This window comes from Watersipora subatra, chromosome 7, assembly GCF_963576615.1.
Source record: "Watersipora subatra chromosome 7, tzWatSuba1.1, whole genome shotgun sequence".
Classification (NCBI taxonomy): Eukaryota; Metazoa; Bryozoa; class Gymnolaemata; order Cheilostomatida; family Watersiporidae; genus Watersipora; species Watersipora subatra.
Window position 1 is genome coordinate 22,012,317 of NC_088714.1, and position 20,452 is coordinate 22,032,768.

A 20,452-nucleotide genomic window follows, 5' to 3' on the forward strand; every position below is an offset into this window, starting at 1 on the left:
CAGCTTATTCAGGTTCTTCAATATCTTAGATTTTAAATTAGCCATTGTTTGACATGGCGAGACAGACATTGGTTGGTGTCTATTGGATTTTCCCAGAGCTCTATCACAGAAATGTTCAATGGTATAGGCTCGCAAATTATGACATCACAATTTTCATATTCGGTGTTGTGTGCTCTTACCGCTTACTTATCTACTACGATAATGACGATAGTGGTAGGTGAAGGTAGGACAACTCCAGAGAACCAATGAAAATGACAAAGGAATCAGTGTCATTAGCTTTCCATATACAGATTATTTCTATGATAAGTAGCTCAGATTCCAAGCACCATACTATACTTTCCGGATGATATTATGCACTAGCTCTTTCTTTTTGTTGTGATGTTGAGGGGCACGACTGAGGCTAACTAATTTCAAGCATTGCGTGATCTCACAAGAGTGCAATTTACATATAGTCCTAGGGCCACGCCACTGCAGGTCACAATTTAATCGATGTGATTTCATTTCCTTTATCAACAACAGTATATTTATTGAAGCGTAATCATATTTAGAAAGCAAATGGAAAGTGATACGAATTCTTCAGATAATAATACTACTACTACTACTGCATTTCTGTAGAGGACAAACAATGCCATCATATAAAACGATGTGATAATAATTACTGTAAATGTTTAAAATGAACAAAAGGATAAAAAAAGCTAACTCTAACAATCACCCGAAATCTAATTATCTAGAATCCTAGTTTATTATTAGCACTCTGGGTTTAAGAGCACCGATTGTTACAGAAAAGCGCAACCTCAATGGCAGTGAAAGGGATCGACGGCCTAAGGCTAAATGATAATTATAACATCACATTGTGGGAACCACAATCAAGTATTTTTTTATTGCAGGACATACTTTTGATACCCTGTTTTTCATAGTTCTATTACTCTTTGTGTATTGAATATAGGCACATTCGAAAGTCAAAACTCTGAAGTACTGAAATACAAAATAAAAGTACTGATATAATTGATTGGCTTTAACAAATGTTTCCATGTTGTTTCTGAAGCTGTTCTAATTCCAATATGCATGCTCCAGTTTGGTTGAGAACCGAATTTATGTTCGAGCTCTGAGACGAACAAAATCAAAATCTTTGGTCGAAAACCGAGATGGTCGAGAACCGAAACGTTTGAGAACCGAAGTACCATTGTATATAATCAGTACACAAATAGCTAAACTTTAAGTTTGAGGTAAATTATTGTCGATATCGCGAGGCTGAATAAATTAGCCCTAACAAAAAAAAAATGAATAAGCATCGTGCTGCATATACTTAGGTGCCAAAACATTTTTGAACAGGAGAATCGCAACTTGTGGACACAGGGCTAAAATAATTAGCACGTCGATGATGTATTCATTATATGAAAAACTATCTGATCACTATCATGGTGGTCTAGCTCAGTGATAGAGCAACCGAATTAGATATTCGGTGATGCATTCGTCGTGAGTTCAATCCCATCAGTACACCTAATTTTAATCTTAATATCAAGATTTTAAGATTTATAGCCAGAATGCAGACAGATCTAGATACGACGACGACAGACATACTTTAAAAAATATGTCTGTATATATATATACAGTTAAACATGGATAACTCGCCCTCGGATAGCTCGAACACATGGTTAACTCGAACGGTTTCTTTGGTCTGTTCCCACGTAATGATAAATTGCTTTAGATAACTCGACCTCAACTCGGTTAATTTGAACAGTTTTTTGCCCAATGGCTACCGAGACGGTTGTTATCGCTTTAGAAATCACTTTTTTCCAAGCTAGAGAGGTAAACCTCAACTTTTCATAATTCATAGGGGTCGTTATTACTACCATTGGTTAAATATTTTTGTCAACGACTTTTTAAAGGTTTGGTGAAATTTAATTTTTACCAAACATCCGCTTAGCGATGGCCCTTTGGAAGCAAGGAAAAGTGAGGTAACCTTTGCATAAACTTCAAGAAAAATTGGCAAAATTGATCTCGGTTAAAACGCTCAAAAGAAAAAGATGTCTTTTCTTCTGAGCATTTCAACAACGATCAAGTTTTGCCAATTTTAATCTAAAACACGTCCTGGCAATAACATCACCTCAAACAACAAACCAATCTCAAGTGATAGAAAAATTTCTATACTTTTTGATAAAAAAGTTTTAAACTTTACATTAGAAGCATTTAATTTGAAACCAACCATTTATGCTTTTGATTTATATTATAGTTTGTATATGTACATGTATCTACTAAAAAATAAATAAATAAATACATGGACCTGTGACAGTGCTCTGATAACTTGAACGCTCTGATAACTCGAACACTTGCGCTCGGTTCCGTGAAGTTCGAGTTATCCATGTTTGACTGTATATATATATATATATATATAGATATATGTATAGTATATGTATAGTATATGTTATATCTATATTTGTATATATAATACGTATGGTATATATTATATATACGCATATATATAGTAATATGTAATACATATAATATATACTATAGGTATATTAATGTAATATTCATATCTGTGCTAGCACTCTGACAGCCTGGTATATCATGAAAGATTCTCAAGTGTAATAACTACCTGCACAATAAGTCTGCAAAGTTTCAAGGTGGTCAATCAGTGCAGTTGGTAAAGTGTCAGTCTACCAACTGCACTGAGTGTCAGTCTACCACCTGCACTGTGTGGCAGTCTACCACTTGCACTGAGTGTCAGTCTACCACCTGCACTGAATATCAGTCTAGCAACTTCACTGAGTGTCAGTCTACCAATTGCTAAAAGTTGTGATATTGAACCCTGTTGAAATCAATCTCTTTTGCTAACCCTTAGGTGTCGGACAGACAGACAGACAGGCAGACAGACAGGCAGACAGACATGGCTTTTGCTATAGTAAAGAGTTGTATATATCTATCATATTTTGATACTCATGTGCAACTGTGCTTCCTTGTTTGAGATGTATATATTAATGTAATATTTATATATTTGTAATTATCTATGATATTTTAGGTGGCATATATGAGTATACACTACACTGGAGAAATGTCTACTACTACATAGCCACATGTGCAATATCAGGAAGTGCTCTCATGTTTGTAATCGCCTTCGCTGTCAGAAGAAAGGCTCATAAACCTAGCAATGAGCTCTCACAAAGTGCTGACTAGATGTCTATTATCATCACTAGTATGCTTTATAAATTACTGTTAGTTTAACAGAGCTGTAGAGGTTAGTGCTTGACTATATTAAGGTTTTCAAATTATTAATATTAATATAATTCTATCAGCGAGAATTGTGGGAAATGCTGCTACTTTTGTATAATGTTTCTGCTTCTTTCAAAAAAGTTCACATGTAATATAAATCTATTTTAATATTGTATTTACAGCCGAAGAAATTATATTAATAAACATCGGTAATGGCTATGGTTATTTTTGATGAAGCAGGAAATATTTTCGTCCTCTGCCAATGTTGGTGCTCTATGATCTAAAAAAAGCCTGAGTGAGTTGACTGATTGCATGTAGACCTACTCCTACACATTGGTTGGTGCTGATCATAAGATGTCTCTAAGGATTTGTTTCTATTGGGCTAGGTGTATGACAGTAGAGACCACTCACAAATCTTGATAATTGATGATTCAAAAGTTAAAGATAGGACATTCTTCTTGCCACTACGAGGGGCCTTTCCAGAGATTATATTCAAGGCTGTTGTTCATAGGTCAAACTCACCATCTCATGACATCTCCAATAAAGTGCAATGCTGCATAAAATAAATTTAGATTCACGGCCTCATCACACTGCCCAGTTGTGCAACCTGAACTTGAGTTGGTTGCAGTATAGTTGTCATAGCAAATTAAACCCTTGCTTATCTGCTGTATTAATAATGACAGCAACTTGATTATAGGTGACAGCAAACATGTGGAATATAAATTCGCTGTTATGTTCTTATGTCTAAAAGTTGGATGAACCTTTGTCTAGCAAAGATCAACCAGACTGCAAGTGTTTACCTTCACCTCAAAGATGCCTGCATATTCAGGTTGTTGGGTGCTGCCCAGAGATTATGTAGACCTTGTTAGGTTACAAGAGCAGAAAACTCTGATGGCGAATAAGTTTCATGGCTTTAAAGATTTAATTCTTTATCATATCGTCACTTTTTGTATTATTACATATTATATAATTATTTTACACCTTATCATATAATTGTTTATTAAGTTATTATTTACTGTATGTACTCAGTTCTGAACTGAATGTCCCAATGAATTATGTGGTTGGTGTTTAATCAATAAAATAAAATACTCACTTTATTCACCAACTACATGTACATCTGTCATACTACAAAAGGTTAAGTTTCAAGTATACTCTGAGCACCTGTAGCCGTTAACTCTAACATACAACGCCGTGACTTTGGCTACAAGTGGTGAGAACAAATGGGACTGCAAAGTGAGATAAACATTCCTTAGTCAAGTTCATATTTTCTGCCGCCTAATTGAGTGAGCACACTTAACCATTTATCTAAATTTCCCCTCATATTTTAACCATTGGTCTGATTTTGACTGGTACTTCTAATTGTACTCTGGTTCAACTATCTCATACCCATGTGAGTTAGTATTTAGTTAGATATGTTCTGAGCTTTTCCACCCGCTGTTGGAAGGGCGCTACAGTGATACACTACTGGGCATTGCTACCTGTCAGAGTTGTCTTCCACAAAAGAGCAGGCAAGCAGGACTCCAACTACAGATTGGCCATTTGGCATTCCAAGCAGCTAACACAGCTGCTAATAATATGTAGGTTGTTTAGAATGAGAGAGGATGCTGTTTCACTGACTCAACACAGGTTGTAGGTTGCCAACTAACCACAAATGTGACTATGCTAGTAACTAGAAATTCTCCTGTCATACAGCCCATGACCGAAATGATATTGGAAAAAAGAAAGGGTACTGATAGTTGAGAAATGCAATATTAGCAGTCAAATGGCACTGCAGTGCAATAGGATAACTGCAATGCAATGGTTGCTGCAATGGTAGCTGTAATGTACTGGGTGTTATTATGTACAACAAACAGCAATAATGAAAGGAAAAGATTATATGTTTATATCTTCCCCCTGCAATAGGAGAAATGCAATATTAGAAGTAAAATGCACTGATATTATTAGAATAACCAATATTATTAATATACTAATACAGTAATAATAGAAAACCAATGCACAATTTTGTTTACATTTCAAAACGTCATAGCAACTGATATTAAGAAGTTGTGCTATTTATCTAGATTTTTAGAAAATCTATTTAACAAAATTATTTAAAAAAATAATAACAGTAACATATATTACCCAACATCGGTCACTATATACTTTGATCTTGTAAATTTGAATGACTATTCTTATAATTAAATCTTATAAAATCGAATAATTATCCTTATAATTAAACAACGTAATAATCTTATAAGAATCGCTAAAAAATATCATCGTCATTCCCTTTACTTTCACTGCTTTGGACATCAGTTGGAATACCAAAGTACTCGTTATAAGTGTCCGAAATGTCAGTTACTTTGAAATCGGCAAAAAAGAAACGATTACTTTTCAGTACTTCTACGTTAATTACAGAATCCTTCGGCAATTGGACAATGCCATAGACTGGTGAAATGTGCACGTTTTTCTCGTGAAATGCGCACGACTTGATGGTTCTACTTTCTGTCGCACGGCCTTATCGGCATTTCGTTGGCCGATCTAAATTTTGATTAAAAAAGGCTTGTCAAAGTTTTAATAGTGATTTTAGGTCAAATTAATCTGTCTATGTATAATCTGATCAGATGGATAAGGTTTAGGATATTGTCTACAAATTTCAAAGACTTGGTAACATATTTAAATAGGTTTATACGAGTATGTGTTTTGTATCTTTATTATACTTAAACGACTCCACTGAAAAATGGTTAAATTTGTTGATGAGATTTCAGTACAAGGGTTTGTGACGGCCATTGATGAATAATTTTTGTGAGTTGTGTGCACATATGAATTTATCATAAGGCTCTCAAACAATTGCTTCGCTCGTGTTTGGTCCTGGGAAAAGTAAAGCTATTTATACCTGAAATCAATGATATAAACCCCCCAAAGGATAGGCGACGGCTGCCATATGGGCGGGGTTTAATGATCGAGCTCTGTTAGGATTGTGCTAGCCTGGCCTTTGGAACTAACACAGTTCTCGCAGGGCAATCACGTTGCCTTGTTAGGTTTTTGGGTCTAAATTTTTATCGTCTATATGCATCGATGGCGGATAATACCTGATTTCCGGTTAGTAGTACAAAACAACAAAACCTGTGACGAGCAAACACATAATTCTCTCTTTCCCTCTTCAATTTTAGCAATATACTAGGATCCAGGGAAAATAAAACATTTTAAATTATTTATTTGGACCAATTTTGAGATTGGTAGAGGTCGTAGTATATGCTTAAAGTTAAATATAATTTACCCGAAATCACCCGAATAACGTCCTTTTTTTCCTAGTTTTTGATTAATCAGTTGCCACCCCTGATATAAAATGACAGTCTTTCATCGTTGTCACATTGTTTGACTTGGCCAATAAGATAGGACAGCAAGCAAAGCTGTGCGGTGTAGTTTTCAGACTCAAAATCTAAATTTAAAATTTAAATTTGGGCTATTTCACGATGGTGATTATTAATATTACAAAGGCTTGTGAATGGCAACTGACTGATCATAACGATGACAATATTGGGCAACTATATTTATTTTACAACAAAATGCAACCAACAGATCAGTAAAATAACCACTATTGTTCATAATATTTGTAAATTTACAAGTGGCTTTATTTAGCATATTTCATTGTTCTGGTGCCATGTTCGGGTATCACACCAACAGAGCCCGATCATTAAACCCCGCCCAGATGATAGCCGTCGCCTATCCTGTAAGGGGGGGGGGGGGGGTTTATATCATTGCTGAAACTAACTAGTAGAATAAAATGTAGCACTACCATATTTTAAAGGCTAGAACAGTTGAAGGCAAAACTAGACCTACTTTATTACAAACGTAAGATAGATAATTTTAGTACCAATCTAGATGCTCAGCTAATTTTGTAACAACAATCATCTGCTGAAAGCAGTCCAGAGTTAGTGAGACTAACTCACATCAACATAGATAATGTTCCCTTTGAAATGCTGAAACAACTTTCTGGCGCGCTTATACTTTCCGACCATTACCAACTACCATTCTGTGCAATTTCCAAATTATACTATACTAGAAATTTTCCTGTCATACAGCCCACGACCAAAATGATAATGGAAAAAGAAAGGGTATACTGCTGGTTGAAAAATGCAATATTAGCAGTCAAATGGCACTGCAGTGCAATAGGAGAACTGCAATGGTCTCATTTACACTAAAGTAAAGTAATTAGTATATTTAAGTTTACTTTACAATGAGACTTAACTTTACTAATTACTACATTAATTTATTAAATTTACTAATTAGGGATTAACATTAATTGGTTAAAAATTTCTAAATCAAAATCTACTAAAGAATTATCTGAATCAGATGAGTTATTGTTATTTTTTGAGTAGCGTGTTGTTGAACATTAGAATTTGATGTTGATGGTTGCTGTGAGGACCTTCTATTTCTCCTCCTCCGTAATAATTTGGAGACACGTGAATGGCCACTGCGACGACGTGGTGTTCTGGGAGGTTGTATGTCCATGGTAGTTGTCAAGTTGTTTTGAAATGAAATTCAAAAGGTCAATTATGCAAAACAAAAGGTTGTATAAAAATCAGACCTAATCTATTACTATCTCAAACCTATTTTTTACAACAATAAAATAAATATTAATTAAAGCTGTAGGCCTAACCTAATGTATGTAATTTAACTAACAACAGCAATAATAAAATATGTTTATTATATCTCTGAAATGCCGCATTAAAAGTAAAATGGCAAGCTATCGTGTAATATACACAGTTTGAAAGTTGGTTGTGTTGAATGTAGAATAGTTTTGATAGCGATATGTAACAGAAAGCAAGCATTAGCATTCACGCGTCTGGAAGTTTTCTGCAAACTGGAGTAAAATAAAGAAATATTCTTGTCACAAAGGGTCATTGTAGTTCGGCCCTAGCTTGTAGATTAGAAGTAAAGAAATCTGGCTAATGTTCTAGATAATTTAATGAAACCTATGGTAATTGGACAAAAAACAGGCTGATAAACTGTGTACCACTTTTTCGTACCTGTAAACCGGTCTACGCCTAAAACGCTCTATGTTTATTAAAGAAACCTTCAGCAATTGGACAATGCCCTCATTATATACTTCAATGTTGTAAATTCGAATGATTATTCTTACAATTAAATATTATAATAATTTTATAAAATCAAATAAGCAGCCTACATCAAATAATAAAATTGGCAAAAAAGAAACGATTACTTTTCAGTACTTCTAAGTTAATTACAGAAACCTTCGGCAATTGGACAATGCCATAGACTGGTGAAATGTGCACGTTTTTCTCATGAAATGCAGACGACTTAATCGTTTTACTTTCTGTCGCACAGCCTTATCGGCGTTTTGTTGGCCGGTCTTAATTTTAATTAATAAAACCTTGTCAAGTTTTTATTTCGATTTTAGGCCAAATTAATCTGTCTATTTATGTATAATCCGATCAGATGGGTTAGTTTTAGGATAATGCAGAAACTTTTCAAAGACTTGGTAATATATTTAAATATGTTTACATGTATATGTGTTTTGTATCATTATTATACTTGAAAGTCTAAACAAAAATTTTTAAGTTTGTTGATGAGATTTTGGTACAAGGGTTTGGTAACAGCCGTTAACGGATAATCTTTTGGCAGTTGTGTGCACATATGCATTTATCATAAATCTCCCAAACAATCGCTTGGCTCGTGTTTGGTCGTGGGAAGCAGAAGCTCATAGTAGTCAATATTATTCATATTGGATATATTATATTCAATATAAACAATATTGAATATATATTCAGTATAAATAATAAATATTATTGTATATATATATTCAGTGTGTATATTCATTATATATAATAAATAATACTGAATATATATATTTATATATATTCAATATATATATCTATATATATATTGAATATATATATAAATATATATATTCAGTATTATTTATTATATATAATGAATATACACATTGAATATAGATATTCAATAATATTTATTATTTATACTGAATATATATTCAATATTGTTTATATTGAATATGATATATCCAATATAAATAATATTGACTACTATGAGCTTCTGCTTCCCACGACCAAACACGAGCCAAGCGATTGTTTGGGATATATATATAGGTATATATATATATAGATATATATATATATATAGATATATAGACAACATAATTATAACATGATAAACTTTATCATGTTGCGAACAAGAATCATATAATACAGTCAAACATGGATAACTCGAACTTCAAGGGACCGAGCAAAAGTGTTCGAATTATCAGAGCATTCAAGTTATCAGAGCACTGTCACAAGTCCATATATTTACTTATTTATTAGTAGATACATGTACATATACAAACTATAATATAAATCAAAAGCACAAATGGCTTGTTTCAAATTAAATGCTTCTAATGTAAAATTTAAAACGTTTTCATGAAAAAGTATAGAGATTTTTCTATCACTTGAGATTGGTTTGTTGTTTGAGGTGATGTTATTGCCAGGACGTTTTTCAGATTGACATTGGCAAAACTTGATCGTTGTTGAAATGCTCAAAAGAAAAGACATTTTTTTCTTTTGGGGTTTTACCCACGATCAATTTTGCCGTTTTTTCTTGAAGTTTATGCAGATTACCTTACTTTACCTGAGATTCGTTAAGAGCAACACTCCGAGGCAGTTCAATTAGAAGTTTTACGAGGTTTTACGGTACATTCTATATCACTCACGCTTTTTTAATAGATACTTATTGAATGTACACACGTATTCTGTGTTTAGGTCAAACGATGAATAGTTTTTTGTAGCTCAGACAACGTATACGTTTAATTACAACATTTTTTAAGACGTTTTAAACATTCAACATTCCGACGTTGATTCAACACGGAATCAACGTCGGAAAACTATTCATCACGGGCTAGCCGAGTCACGCACTCAAGGATTTTCGCCACGCACATACAAAACAACATGCGATTTTTGTTTTGTATGTGCGTGGCGAAAATTCTTGCGCGCGTGACCCGGCTAACCCGTGCTATTCATCGTATCGCAGTATAAATCAAATTTCACCAAACTTTTAGAAAAGTCGTTGACAAAACTATTTTGCCGATGGTGGTAATAACGACGCTTATGAATTACGAAAAGATGAAGTTTACCTCTATGGCTTTGAATAAAGTGATTTTCTAAAGCGAAAACAACCTTTTCGGTAGCTGTTGGGCAAAAAAAACAGTTCGAATTAACAGTGTTGAGTTCGAGTTATCTATAGCAATTTATCATTATGTGGGAACGGACCAAAGGAAATGTTCGAATTAACCATGTGTTCGAGCTATCCGTGGACGAGTTATCCATGTTTGACTGTATATTTATCTTCAATATTGTTATTTCATAATCTGAACTTGCTAAATCTATGAGAAACATCTCATAGTATGGACTGTATCAGCGGTTCTGTTTGTGCTTTGTTATTTGAAATATTACAATATTTATGATTCTATTACTACATAGGGCTGAGTAAAAGTTTAGTCAGCATGCTGTTGTCAGCTGGTGGAATAGCGGATATGCTCATGAAGGTCTTCAATGGCTGGTTGGCTGATAAGAAGCTTATATCACCTTCAACACATCTGGCGCTTTGTATGGCTGCCTCAGCAGTTACAGCTCTATTATGTGCAGCGCTACATAGCACAGCAGGTAAAATAATAAAAAATTACTATAAATTTGATAGAGTGACAGGTAAAATAATTGCTATAAACTTTGTAGTGCATCGGGTAACATAATTGCTGTAAACTGTGTTGTACCGCATGTAGCATAATTGTTGTAAGTTTTGTAATGCAGCAGGTAAAATAATTGCTATAAATTTAGTGGTTCATCAGGTAAAATAATTGTTATAAATTTTGATATGAATAGAGTTTTATAAAATAATTGTTGTAAAATACTTAGCATTTGTTAATTACCATGAGAGCTATAGAAATAATAAACGCAAAACTAATGCAAAGAAATGTGCTTTGCTGAGACTTTGCCTGACTCTCATATTGGAGTTAATATGAAAATTAATATTAATATGAGTTAATATGAAAATTAGCCTGTGTCCAGGCTAGCCAGCCTAGACACAGGGCCGGCTGGCTCCCAACACACAACAAACATAAATCATTATTCAAGTTCACTGTAAAAGAGTTCAGTACAAAGGGCTTGTATCGCTAGTTCAAAAAGGCTAACCGTATTCTGTGTCCCTCTCATCATAAACTATTTATATCATGTGTACACAGATAAGTATAATAAAAATTCTAGCTGCTGACAGCAACTGGTTTGTCTCTATTATCAGTTTTAGTGAAGCATGCCAGACCTCGTAAATTAATGCCTCCTGTCAATCAAATGCAATAAAAAATGAACTCTTCCAGTCCGGCAAGACTAAATATACTTCAGTATAGATGTACTTGCATTATCTATAGAGACTAATGAAGCGTTTCTAAATCATAAAATATCCTAAATCATAGAGGGATTCTTTGTTGCATTATGGTTCTTTGCATAATGTGAGGGCGCGGAGACAATCTATTTGCTGTATAACTTGCTCACAGTTTTTATTGGCAGAGGTTCTTGCATCAGGGAGCTAGCAAAAGCAGAATCACAAGCTATTATGTGAGCTTCAATGCAACTATTCATTCTCCTCTCTGTACTTTATGATGCAGCTTTGCAGGTTCTTAAAATGCTGATCATTGTTATGAGCAACTGAGCAAAGTGCTCTGATGATCTCCTACAACAAGAACAATAACTCAGAATTCAAGTAATACTTATTCACCATAGTAATGGCCGAGCTAGTGAATGTTGAGATCTCAAAACCTGCTGAGCCTTCGAGGTTATTAAGGTTTTCAAGGACGATCATTATACCTACATCTCCGCATCTAAATCACAAAACTACATTACATTACCCCATATTTTGTTACATTGCATTATGCCAATTTATATTGTATTGCAGTGCGTTGCAACACATCATACTATATATTATTAATACTTATTCGTCATAGTAATGGCTGAGCTAGTAACTGTTGAGATCTCAAAACCTGCTGAACCTTTGAGCTTATTAAGGTTTTCAAGAATGATCATTGTACATACATTTCTGCATCTGCGTTTAAGAAGCATTCTTTCTGTGATGTATTTTGTTTCAATATAATTTATTTTTTGGAAGAGAATTTGTTTTAATATTTGCTACTTGATGCTTGAAACGGGAGTTAAGTTAAGAATAGGCGGTGATTGAAGAAAAATTGTTGTAAAGCATTGAGAGCATTATAGCCGTATTACTAGTTATACTAACAGTAGACATCTCCGGCTTTGTTTCGGCAAGTTTAAATTAAATTTAAGTAAACCTGATCTTCTACTTGACTCATTGGGTTCCACAAAAACGTGTAGGGCAGCTCGGCACAGTGTTTACATATTGCCAGAAGTCGTGTGGTGCAGCATTAGTAGGCTTAGTAGAAAACATTCTGATTGGTAAGTAGCATATAAGTACATGTAGTATGAATAAAGGTGAATAACATGAATATTGATAATGAGGGCAAGTCTATGAATGTATATAATATGAATATTGGTAATGAGGGCAAGTCTATGAATGCATATAACATGAATATTGGTAACGAGGGCAAGTCTATGAATATATATAACATGAATATTGATAACGAGGGCAAGTCCACGAATGTATATAACATGAATATTGATAACGAGGGCAAGTCTATGAATGTATATAACGTGAATATTTATAATGAGGGCAAGTCTATGAATGCATATAACATGAATATTGGTAACGAGGGCAAGTCTATGAATATATATAACATGAAAATTGATAACGAGGGCAAGTCCTCGAATGTATATAACATGAATATTGATAACGAGGGCAAGTCTATGAATGTATATAACATGAATATTGATAACGAGGGCAAGCCAATGAATGTATATAACGTTAATATTGATAACGAGGTTAAGTCTATGAATGTATATAACGTGAATATTGATAACGAGGTTAAGTCTATGAATGTATATAACGTGAATGTTGATAACAAGGGTAAGTCTGTGAATGTATATAATGTGAATATTGTGAAGGATTTTACTGTGCCACCTTCACTTTATCCACAAGCCGAGTAAATAAAGAAAATCGACTTGTAATCTGAGCATAAACATATATTTATAAAATAAATATATTTGCATCATCATAACAGAGGTCAAAGCAAACATACATAAAGAATAAACAAGTATTAATGTACAATGTCTATTGTATGCAGGGAGCTGTGCTGCTCTGCCTGCTTCTCTAAAACACTTTTCCTTTTATAATCTTCTCGTCTTTTGGCTCCGCCCCCTTGCAGTTTCTGCTTCCCGCCGTAACACTTTATTCTTCGTTCTGCCTATGTGACCCATGGACTGTCGAGTCATCTTTGCCCTCTACCGCCTGCCTGACCTGTGAGCATAAGGGAGAGGCCCGGCTCGGCCCGGCAACCGATTATCACGCTGTCACCGGCCCCGTTCGCGATGCTCTCCCATCACAATATTGATAACGAGGGCAAATCTACGAATGTATATAACATGAATATCAACAACGAGGGCAAGTCTATGAGTGTATATAATGTGAATATCGATAACGAGGGCAAGTCTATGAATGTATGTAACGTGAATATCAATAGCGAGGGCAAGTCTATGAGTGTATATAACATATGATGCGTATAGTCAAACTTACCACTTGTGCATTTGTTCGTGCGCTCATTAATGTGCAATCTTTGACACACTTCAGATGCACCAATCAAGGCTGGAGGGAATGTCAATTCTCAACTTGCTCCAGCGTTTAGGAATCGAGGTCTACAACTAGGGAACCAGGATGAGAGTAGCTAAAGCCAACTGTTTTGCAAGGCCAGAGAGTGAGAGTGTGATGCCAAATCCCAAGGCAAAGTGCAATCTGCTGACTGTCGAAATTTTCTCACATTATATCTTCTCTCTTGATGGGATTAATTTGCTTCCCATTGCTTTTGACTAGTTGAAATCTAGCGTTTTAAATGGATGACAGACGGTAGCAGGTTGCTGGCACAATGGTGTGTCACTTGATCACGAGAGTTATGTCTTCGAATGTTCATTGATGAAGTCTCTACAGCACTCATCTTCTCTTTCATTCTGTGGTTCCCCTTCAGGATACCAGTATGCTCTGTGAGTGAAGTATGTGCATAATTATTTATGATTCTGAAAGGTGGTCTAGTGGTACAGTTGGTAGTGCACTTAACTATATACCAGGAGTCATGAGTTCAATCACCGTGTGATGCAATTTTTTCTCGATGCTCTCAGCGTGGCTTCGCAAATACGAATAGACACAGCTATTATTGTGGCAAAAAATTCACATTGCGCTAAATTGTATTTACATGACACATTGCAATTTAGTGCATCACATCGTGCTGCATCGTGTCTCCTCACGACACGCCGTGTCACACTTCATTATATATGTTACATTAGATATATCGTATCATGCTATATCATGTCCTACCATACTACACTATATTAAATCATGTCACATTATAGTAAATTATATTTTAAGCATTATAGTACAGAATTCATAGCGCAGACTTAACCTGTTTATTATGTTGCACCAGCAACAATCAGCAATATTAGCAATTTTGGAGAGCGCAAAATTTATTCCTTTAGCAGTGCCTTAAAACTTTTTGCTTGGCTATGTGCTATATTCTGACACGGCCCTGATAATGTTTTTGATGTATTTTCCTTATGACGGAATTTCTTTCATCTGCATTCTTGATTACTGTTACATAAACACTGGCAGACATGGCACAACCTTTGACCTTCTGTTATTAAAGCATCAGCTTGATCACTTATTATATGTTCATCATCTCCTCTCAATTAGTTTTCCTAATGGCCCCTGGCTGGATTTGAACAATTATTTTAAATAGTTTGTTCATTTTTGGCCACTGCGCTCCTGGAGTCACAGATGTTACCCAGTTCAATGTAATTGCGCCATCTGATTATTTTCCTTGTTGCCTATCAGTGCTACTCGCTATTCACTGCATCCATTTCATGTTAATTTTCCTTTAAGAGTAGACAACTTTTTGAAAGGTTAACCTCTGATGGAAGCTGGCTTCTTTTATTTATCCATCACAGCGCTAGATAAAAATTACTAAAAGATTTTCATGCATGCAAAGATTAGAGCTTTTGGTACATTTAGACTGTATGCTAGACGATTCTATAATTGTAAACCTTTTCCGTAAATTCCACTGAATATAAAGAATTTATGCAAAGTTTTTGCATCAATTCGTGTGAGAAATTTCATATCATTTGAAGGGTCAAGTCAGTACAAGTTCTCGAACTCAATTTATATAACGAATGTCCCATAGTTGGCCTTAAAAGTATCATTTTCTCTCTTTTACCGCACTTGTCAGAGAAAATGACTCATTTTTTAATAACTTCTATTTTTGGCTTTAGATTGGCGGGCATACAAACAGACACTCTTCACATTGTAATAAATTTCTATTTTTCTTTTGCTTTGTTTTAGGCATATACGATAGATTTTTTAAGTTTTTGCAAGCCTAGAGCTCGCTGTGGGAAAAATATGAGAAAAGCCAAATTAAATTAAGATTGAAGGTGTGCGATCCCCTTAACTTAACGTAAAATTACCCTAATCATGGACTGCAAACCTAGTCTATGCAATATGAGAAAAATGGGAAAAGTTATCAATAAACCATCAATAAACCATCAATACCACAGTAACTGTATGGTAATTAAATCAGAAGGTTAAGTTTAGTTCTTCATTTTTAAGAGCCAAGAGAGTGAGTTTTGGAAGATCTTGGAATAAATTCAGCTATTTGCTTATATTTTAACTTCCTATAACTAAAAGTTTCTATAACATAAAAGTTCTCAGAGCGGATTATTTATGTTGTAGGGGCGTTTACTGTAGTTTATTTTGACACTTTACATTTTTACATTATTTTCAAAATTTTGGAGTTGTCAAACTTGGCTCATTAATTTTTTTAGATTCTTTTAATAGCTATTTTAAATAAGAACTAATAGTTAATAAATAATATTTCAAACCAAGTTTCACCAAGTCCTAAATAAGTTTTTCAATTTAGCTGTAGGATGCAATTTGTTTTTTTTTAAGTTCTGGTGACCAAATAAGCATTTGGCTTTTCAGATGTTTACGAGTTGGTTTACTGTAACCATTATACCTTAGCAAAATGTTAATGTTTTGTGTCGCAACACCAACATAGTTTTGACCAGTTTAAACTGGCTTGCTGGTAACTTGATCTTGTCTTAGCTAATTTATTTTTAATAGTAATTGAATCCTGTTTGCACAGTCCGTATTCTCTAAGTCATTATCCTCATTTGAACAGCTGTTGACATGAAGTGCACATGACAATGACACTTGGGATAGAATGCATCAAAAGGCAGTAAAACCAGTGCTTACATAGACTTTAGACTAAGTGGTTTCACCCTTAGCAGTTGTGTTATCTTGTACAAACGATAGACTACGTGCTAATTCTATGAGGTACCTCAATTATTGCCAATTCCAGAATGGCTTTGATTTTCTAAAATACGAACAAAATTATTTAGTAGGCCGAAAACCACAAAAAATTATAAGCAAACTCTAATAATATAGAGGTTACACTCTCTTTGTGTTCTGTCATAGCCTGTTTGGCAGTCAATCAAAGTAGTAGGGCTCTTTAACTAGAGTTATAGCAGCTCACACATCAACTTAGATCAGCCAATCAAAGTAGTAAGGCCCTTTAACTAGAGTTATAGCAGCTCACACACCAACTTAGATCAGTCAATCAAAGTAGTAGGGCCCATTAACTAGAGTTATAGCAGCTCACACACCAACTTAGATCAGCCAATCAAAGTAGTAGGGACCGTTAACTAGAGTTATAGCAGCTCACACGCCAACTTAGAGCAGTCAATCAAAGTAGTAGGGCCTTAAACTAGAGTTATAGCAGCTCACACGCCAACTTAGATCAGTCAATCAAAGTAGTAAGGCCCTTTAATTAGAGTTATAGCAGCTCAGACACCAACTTAGATCAGTCAATCAAAGTAGTAGGGACCTTTAACTAGAGTTATAGCAGCTCAGACACCAACTTAGACCAGTCAATCAAAGTAGTAGGGCCCTTTAATTAGAGTTATAGCAGCTCAGACACCAACTTAGATCAGTCAATAAAAGTAGTAGGAACCTTTAACTAGAGTTATAGCAGCTCACACATCCACTTAGACCAGCCATTCCTAATCTTGTTGAGCGTACTGATCCCACCAACTTCATATGTGCTCTCACCACACTTTTCTTTATTGAAAAACAAAATATGATTGTTTTCACATTCAATACATACGCAAATGTTTTACTGGTACACAAAATGAACTGTGCATTAACATCACTGTGTGCAAAGCACAAAATCAATGCAATGCATTGACTCACAAAAGTTGCATATATTTTTATAAAGACATGGCTTTGCAAATCAGTGTAATTTCTGTTGTTGCCTTTGAGAGACCTCCACTGAACCCCTGAGACCGACTCACCGAACCCTTGTTTAAACCTCGTTTGATCTTACCAAAAATGCCGCTTTTGCTTTTATATAGTACTCTAATTAACAGTAAAATATTTTATTGCTTGGAATCATGGGAATTGCCCCAATGAGCTACTTAAACAACATTTTTGTCATTCAGAAGCAATTGCTTAAAATAATATATCATAAAAACTTTTATTTTTTTTAACTCCTCTGTTTAAAAAATCTCGTGTTTTGCCTATACGACAACTATATAATCCAAGAATATGTTTTTTAGTCCTCACACAATTTAAATCTCAAACTAACTTGTCAACACATTACAACACTGTCATTCCTTATTTTCATTACCTCTTCCAGCCTCCTCTTCTACTGGTGGCCATAGACGGGTTGCCTATCGTGTGTCATCAGCATAGAAATCCTTGCCAATTTGGCTAAAGAAGTTTAATAGTCATTATGATTTTAGGGCTAGTTAAAAGCAGTACTTGCTGGACTCTTTGGAATAGATTTGTTCTGATTTTTTTGTTTAGACAACTATGTTTTTTTTGTTAACAGCCTAATCTAATCTAATATGGGCCCTCACTGCACTTTACTTTTTCTATCATCTTGTTATGTTATGATTTGATAGAAAACAAACAAATAAACCTACACTATGTGAAAACTTACTGATTTAGATAAAATCTGTAGACTACTATTGCTAACTAATTTGACTATCATAAAACACAATACATTTCAAGTTTGCTGGAGTGGTAGAAAGCTGATTAGATGTCTAAAAGGTACACAAATGACATTATTTATTATGGTTTTGTAGAGCAACAATAGAATTATTCTCAATACTAGTTTGCGGTTACCAGTATTGGCTAGGCATAATACTATTGTGTATGTTACGGCCTACAGCGCTAATGCAAACCCAAACACAAAGGTAAAGTACACGTATGTAAGTAATATTGGAAATTTTATGATTATTATCCAATCAAAGAGCAGCTAGCGTACTGAGTTCAGCCTATTATTGAGATATGCTGCAGCTTACTTCATTCACAGTTGGGATAGAAAGTGAATCAACTAGCCTTGAAGTACATCTCTAACGCAGTGTGTAAGTTGTATAACTGTTAGGAAATGTTTAATTGCATCTATTAATTGCTATCTTGCATATTGTAATAGAACATAGAAATGGAAGATAGAGTGGGAGATCTTAGGCGTTCAATTCATAAACTGCTTCGTTGTACTTTCATAGGATTAGGCATAATAGGAGTTAGAGCATGTTTAGTTCTCTCCCTGATTGGTACTCTAATAGAGACATCAAAGACTGATGTCTATCAGAAGCATTTTAATATACTCTTTTTATCATACATAACTTAACTGTTGTGTTCTGTTCAGTTCAACCTGCTTTAGATGTGCTGATATTAAGGATTTAAAATAACCAACAGAGAAAAATAAAGTTAACTTTTATTATATATTTTCAACATTGCTTCAGATTCAATTGGTTTTCATTTTATAAATAGAGTTGAATCAGTATATTGATAACTTATCAGCTGATATACTCAACTTTGATAGGCCAGGACTAGAATAAGTTAAGACTAATCTATTGTCAACGATATTCAAAGTGCAATACTTCACACTTCACTGGATAATTCTATTAGATGGGCGTGAAGATTAGCAGGCTATGAAGAGAGAGCATAACTCTCTCCATAGGAGGAAGCTAGTTGAGTTCTAGGTTATCACTACAAAAGTAGCTAGAAACAGCTTTAGTAAGTTGAGATAATTCTCAATTCGGCTAGTGCATAGCAAAAGGTTGAAGTACTTTTGTGCTGCCTTATACTGTTAATGGTAGCCAAACCTATCTGGACTTGTAACAGACAGAAAATACTCCAACTTCATGTCACTGATTGCGCCAAACAAGACATGACAGATGAGTTACTCTGTGAAGATGAAAATGTATAATTTAGCAAGCACATTTGAGTCTGAAAAAGCAATGAACAAATTCTGCATGTTTTTTGGGACCAAGCTTTTTTGTCTTTTGAAATCTACCAACATAATTACTGATATTAAAATCTTGTTATTATTGGCTATTTTTACTCCTAAAACCAGAAAAGCTCTGAAGTCTTTATTATAAAGGTTTATCTGCAAACTAATTTACATGATGTAATGTAGCCTACTATTAAAAATGTTAGTAGTGACTACAACTCTCACAAAGTTGTTTAGGATAGCCAGTCAATGAGTCTATTAATTTACACCTTAAAAGCTTTGAAGATGATAGTTTAGGTAACAAACTACTAACCATTTAAATGAATTAACCTTTTTATACTCTTCTCAGTTCCTTTGCAGTGTTTCTATTTTGTAGATCTGTAGTCTCATCCTTATCTAATATTATTTAGTGCGGTTTATAACATTCTTACCATTATTACCATAATCAATTTTATTTTATATTTTAGTAAATTCTATGTTGTTGTTTGAGTACAAGTTATGAGAGATTAATGAATACAGTGATAATGAGCTGAAGTGCTTTTATTTGTTTAAAATAGATAGGCCTATAAATATTATCTCCTCAAAAATAAAGCCTATCCTTGTAGAGATTTGGAGGGAATCTGTAAACTAGAGCAACTTCTTGATGACAGAAGGTGACAGGTGTCTAAATAACAGATTACTACAAGTGTGCTAGCAAACATTGATAATGGCTCTTCCAATTGACCGCGGCTGGGCATGGGTCATCACATTTGGTAAGTGGAAATTATGATCTTCATTTCAGCCTTATCT

The 20,452-nt window shown here is 34.4% G+C and overlaps 1 protein-coding gene across 2 annotated transcripts in view; it reads left to right on the plus strand.

The window, feature by feature from the left end:
* Window positions 1–20,452, plus strand: part of LOC137400216 (monocarboxylate transporter 12-B-like) — a 58,219-nt gene that overhangs the window by 2,353 nt on the left and 35,414 nt on the right. Inside the window, exon 3 of one of the 2 annotated variants that reach the window (XM_068086544.1) lies at window positions 3,023–3,290. The exons of the other annotated variant lie outside the window; for it this stretch is intronic. Within the exon in view, the coding sequence (XP_067942645.1) occupies window positions 3,023–3,177 (155 nt within the window). The 3' untranslated portion in view covers window positions 3,178–3,290. Of the gene's footprint in view, window positions 1–3,022; window positions 3,291–20,452 lie in introns of those variants that run through there. 2 annotated transcript variants of the gene reach the window in all.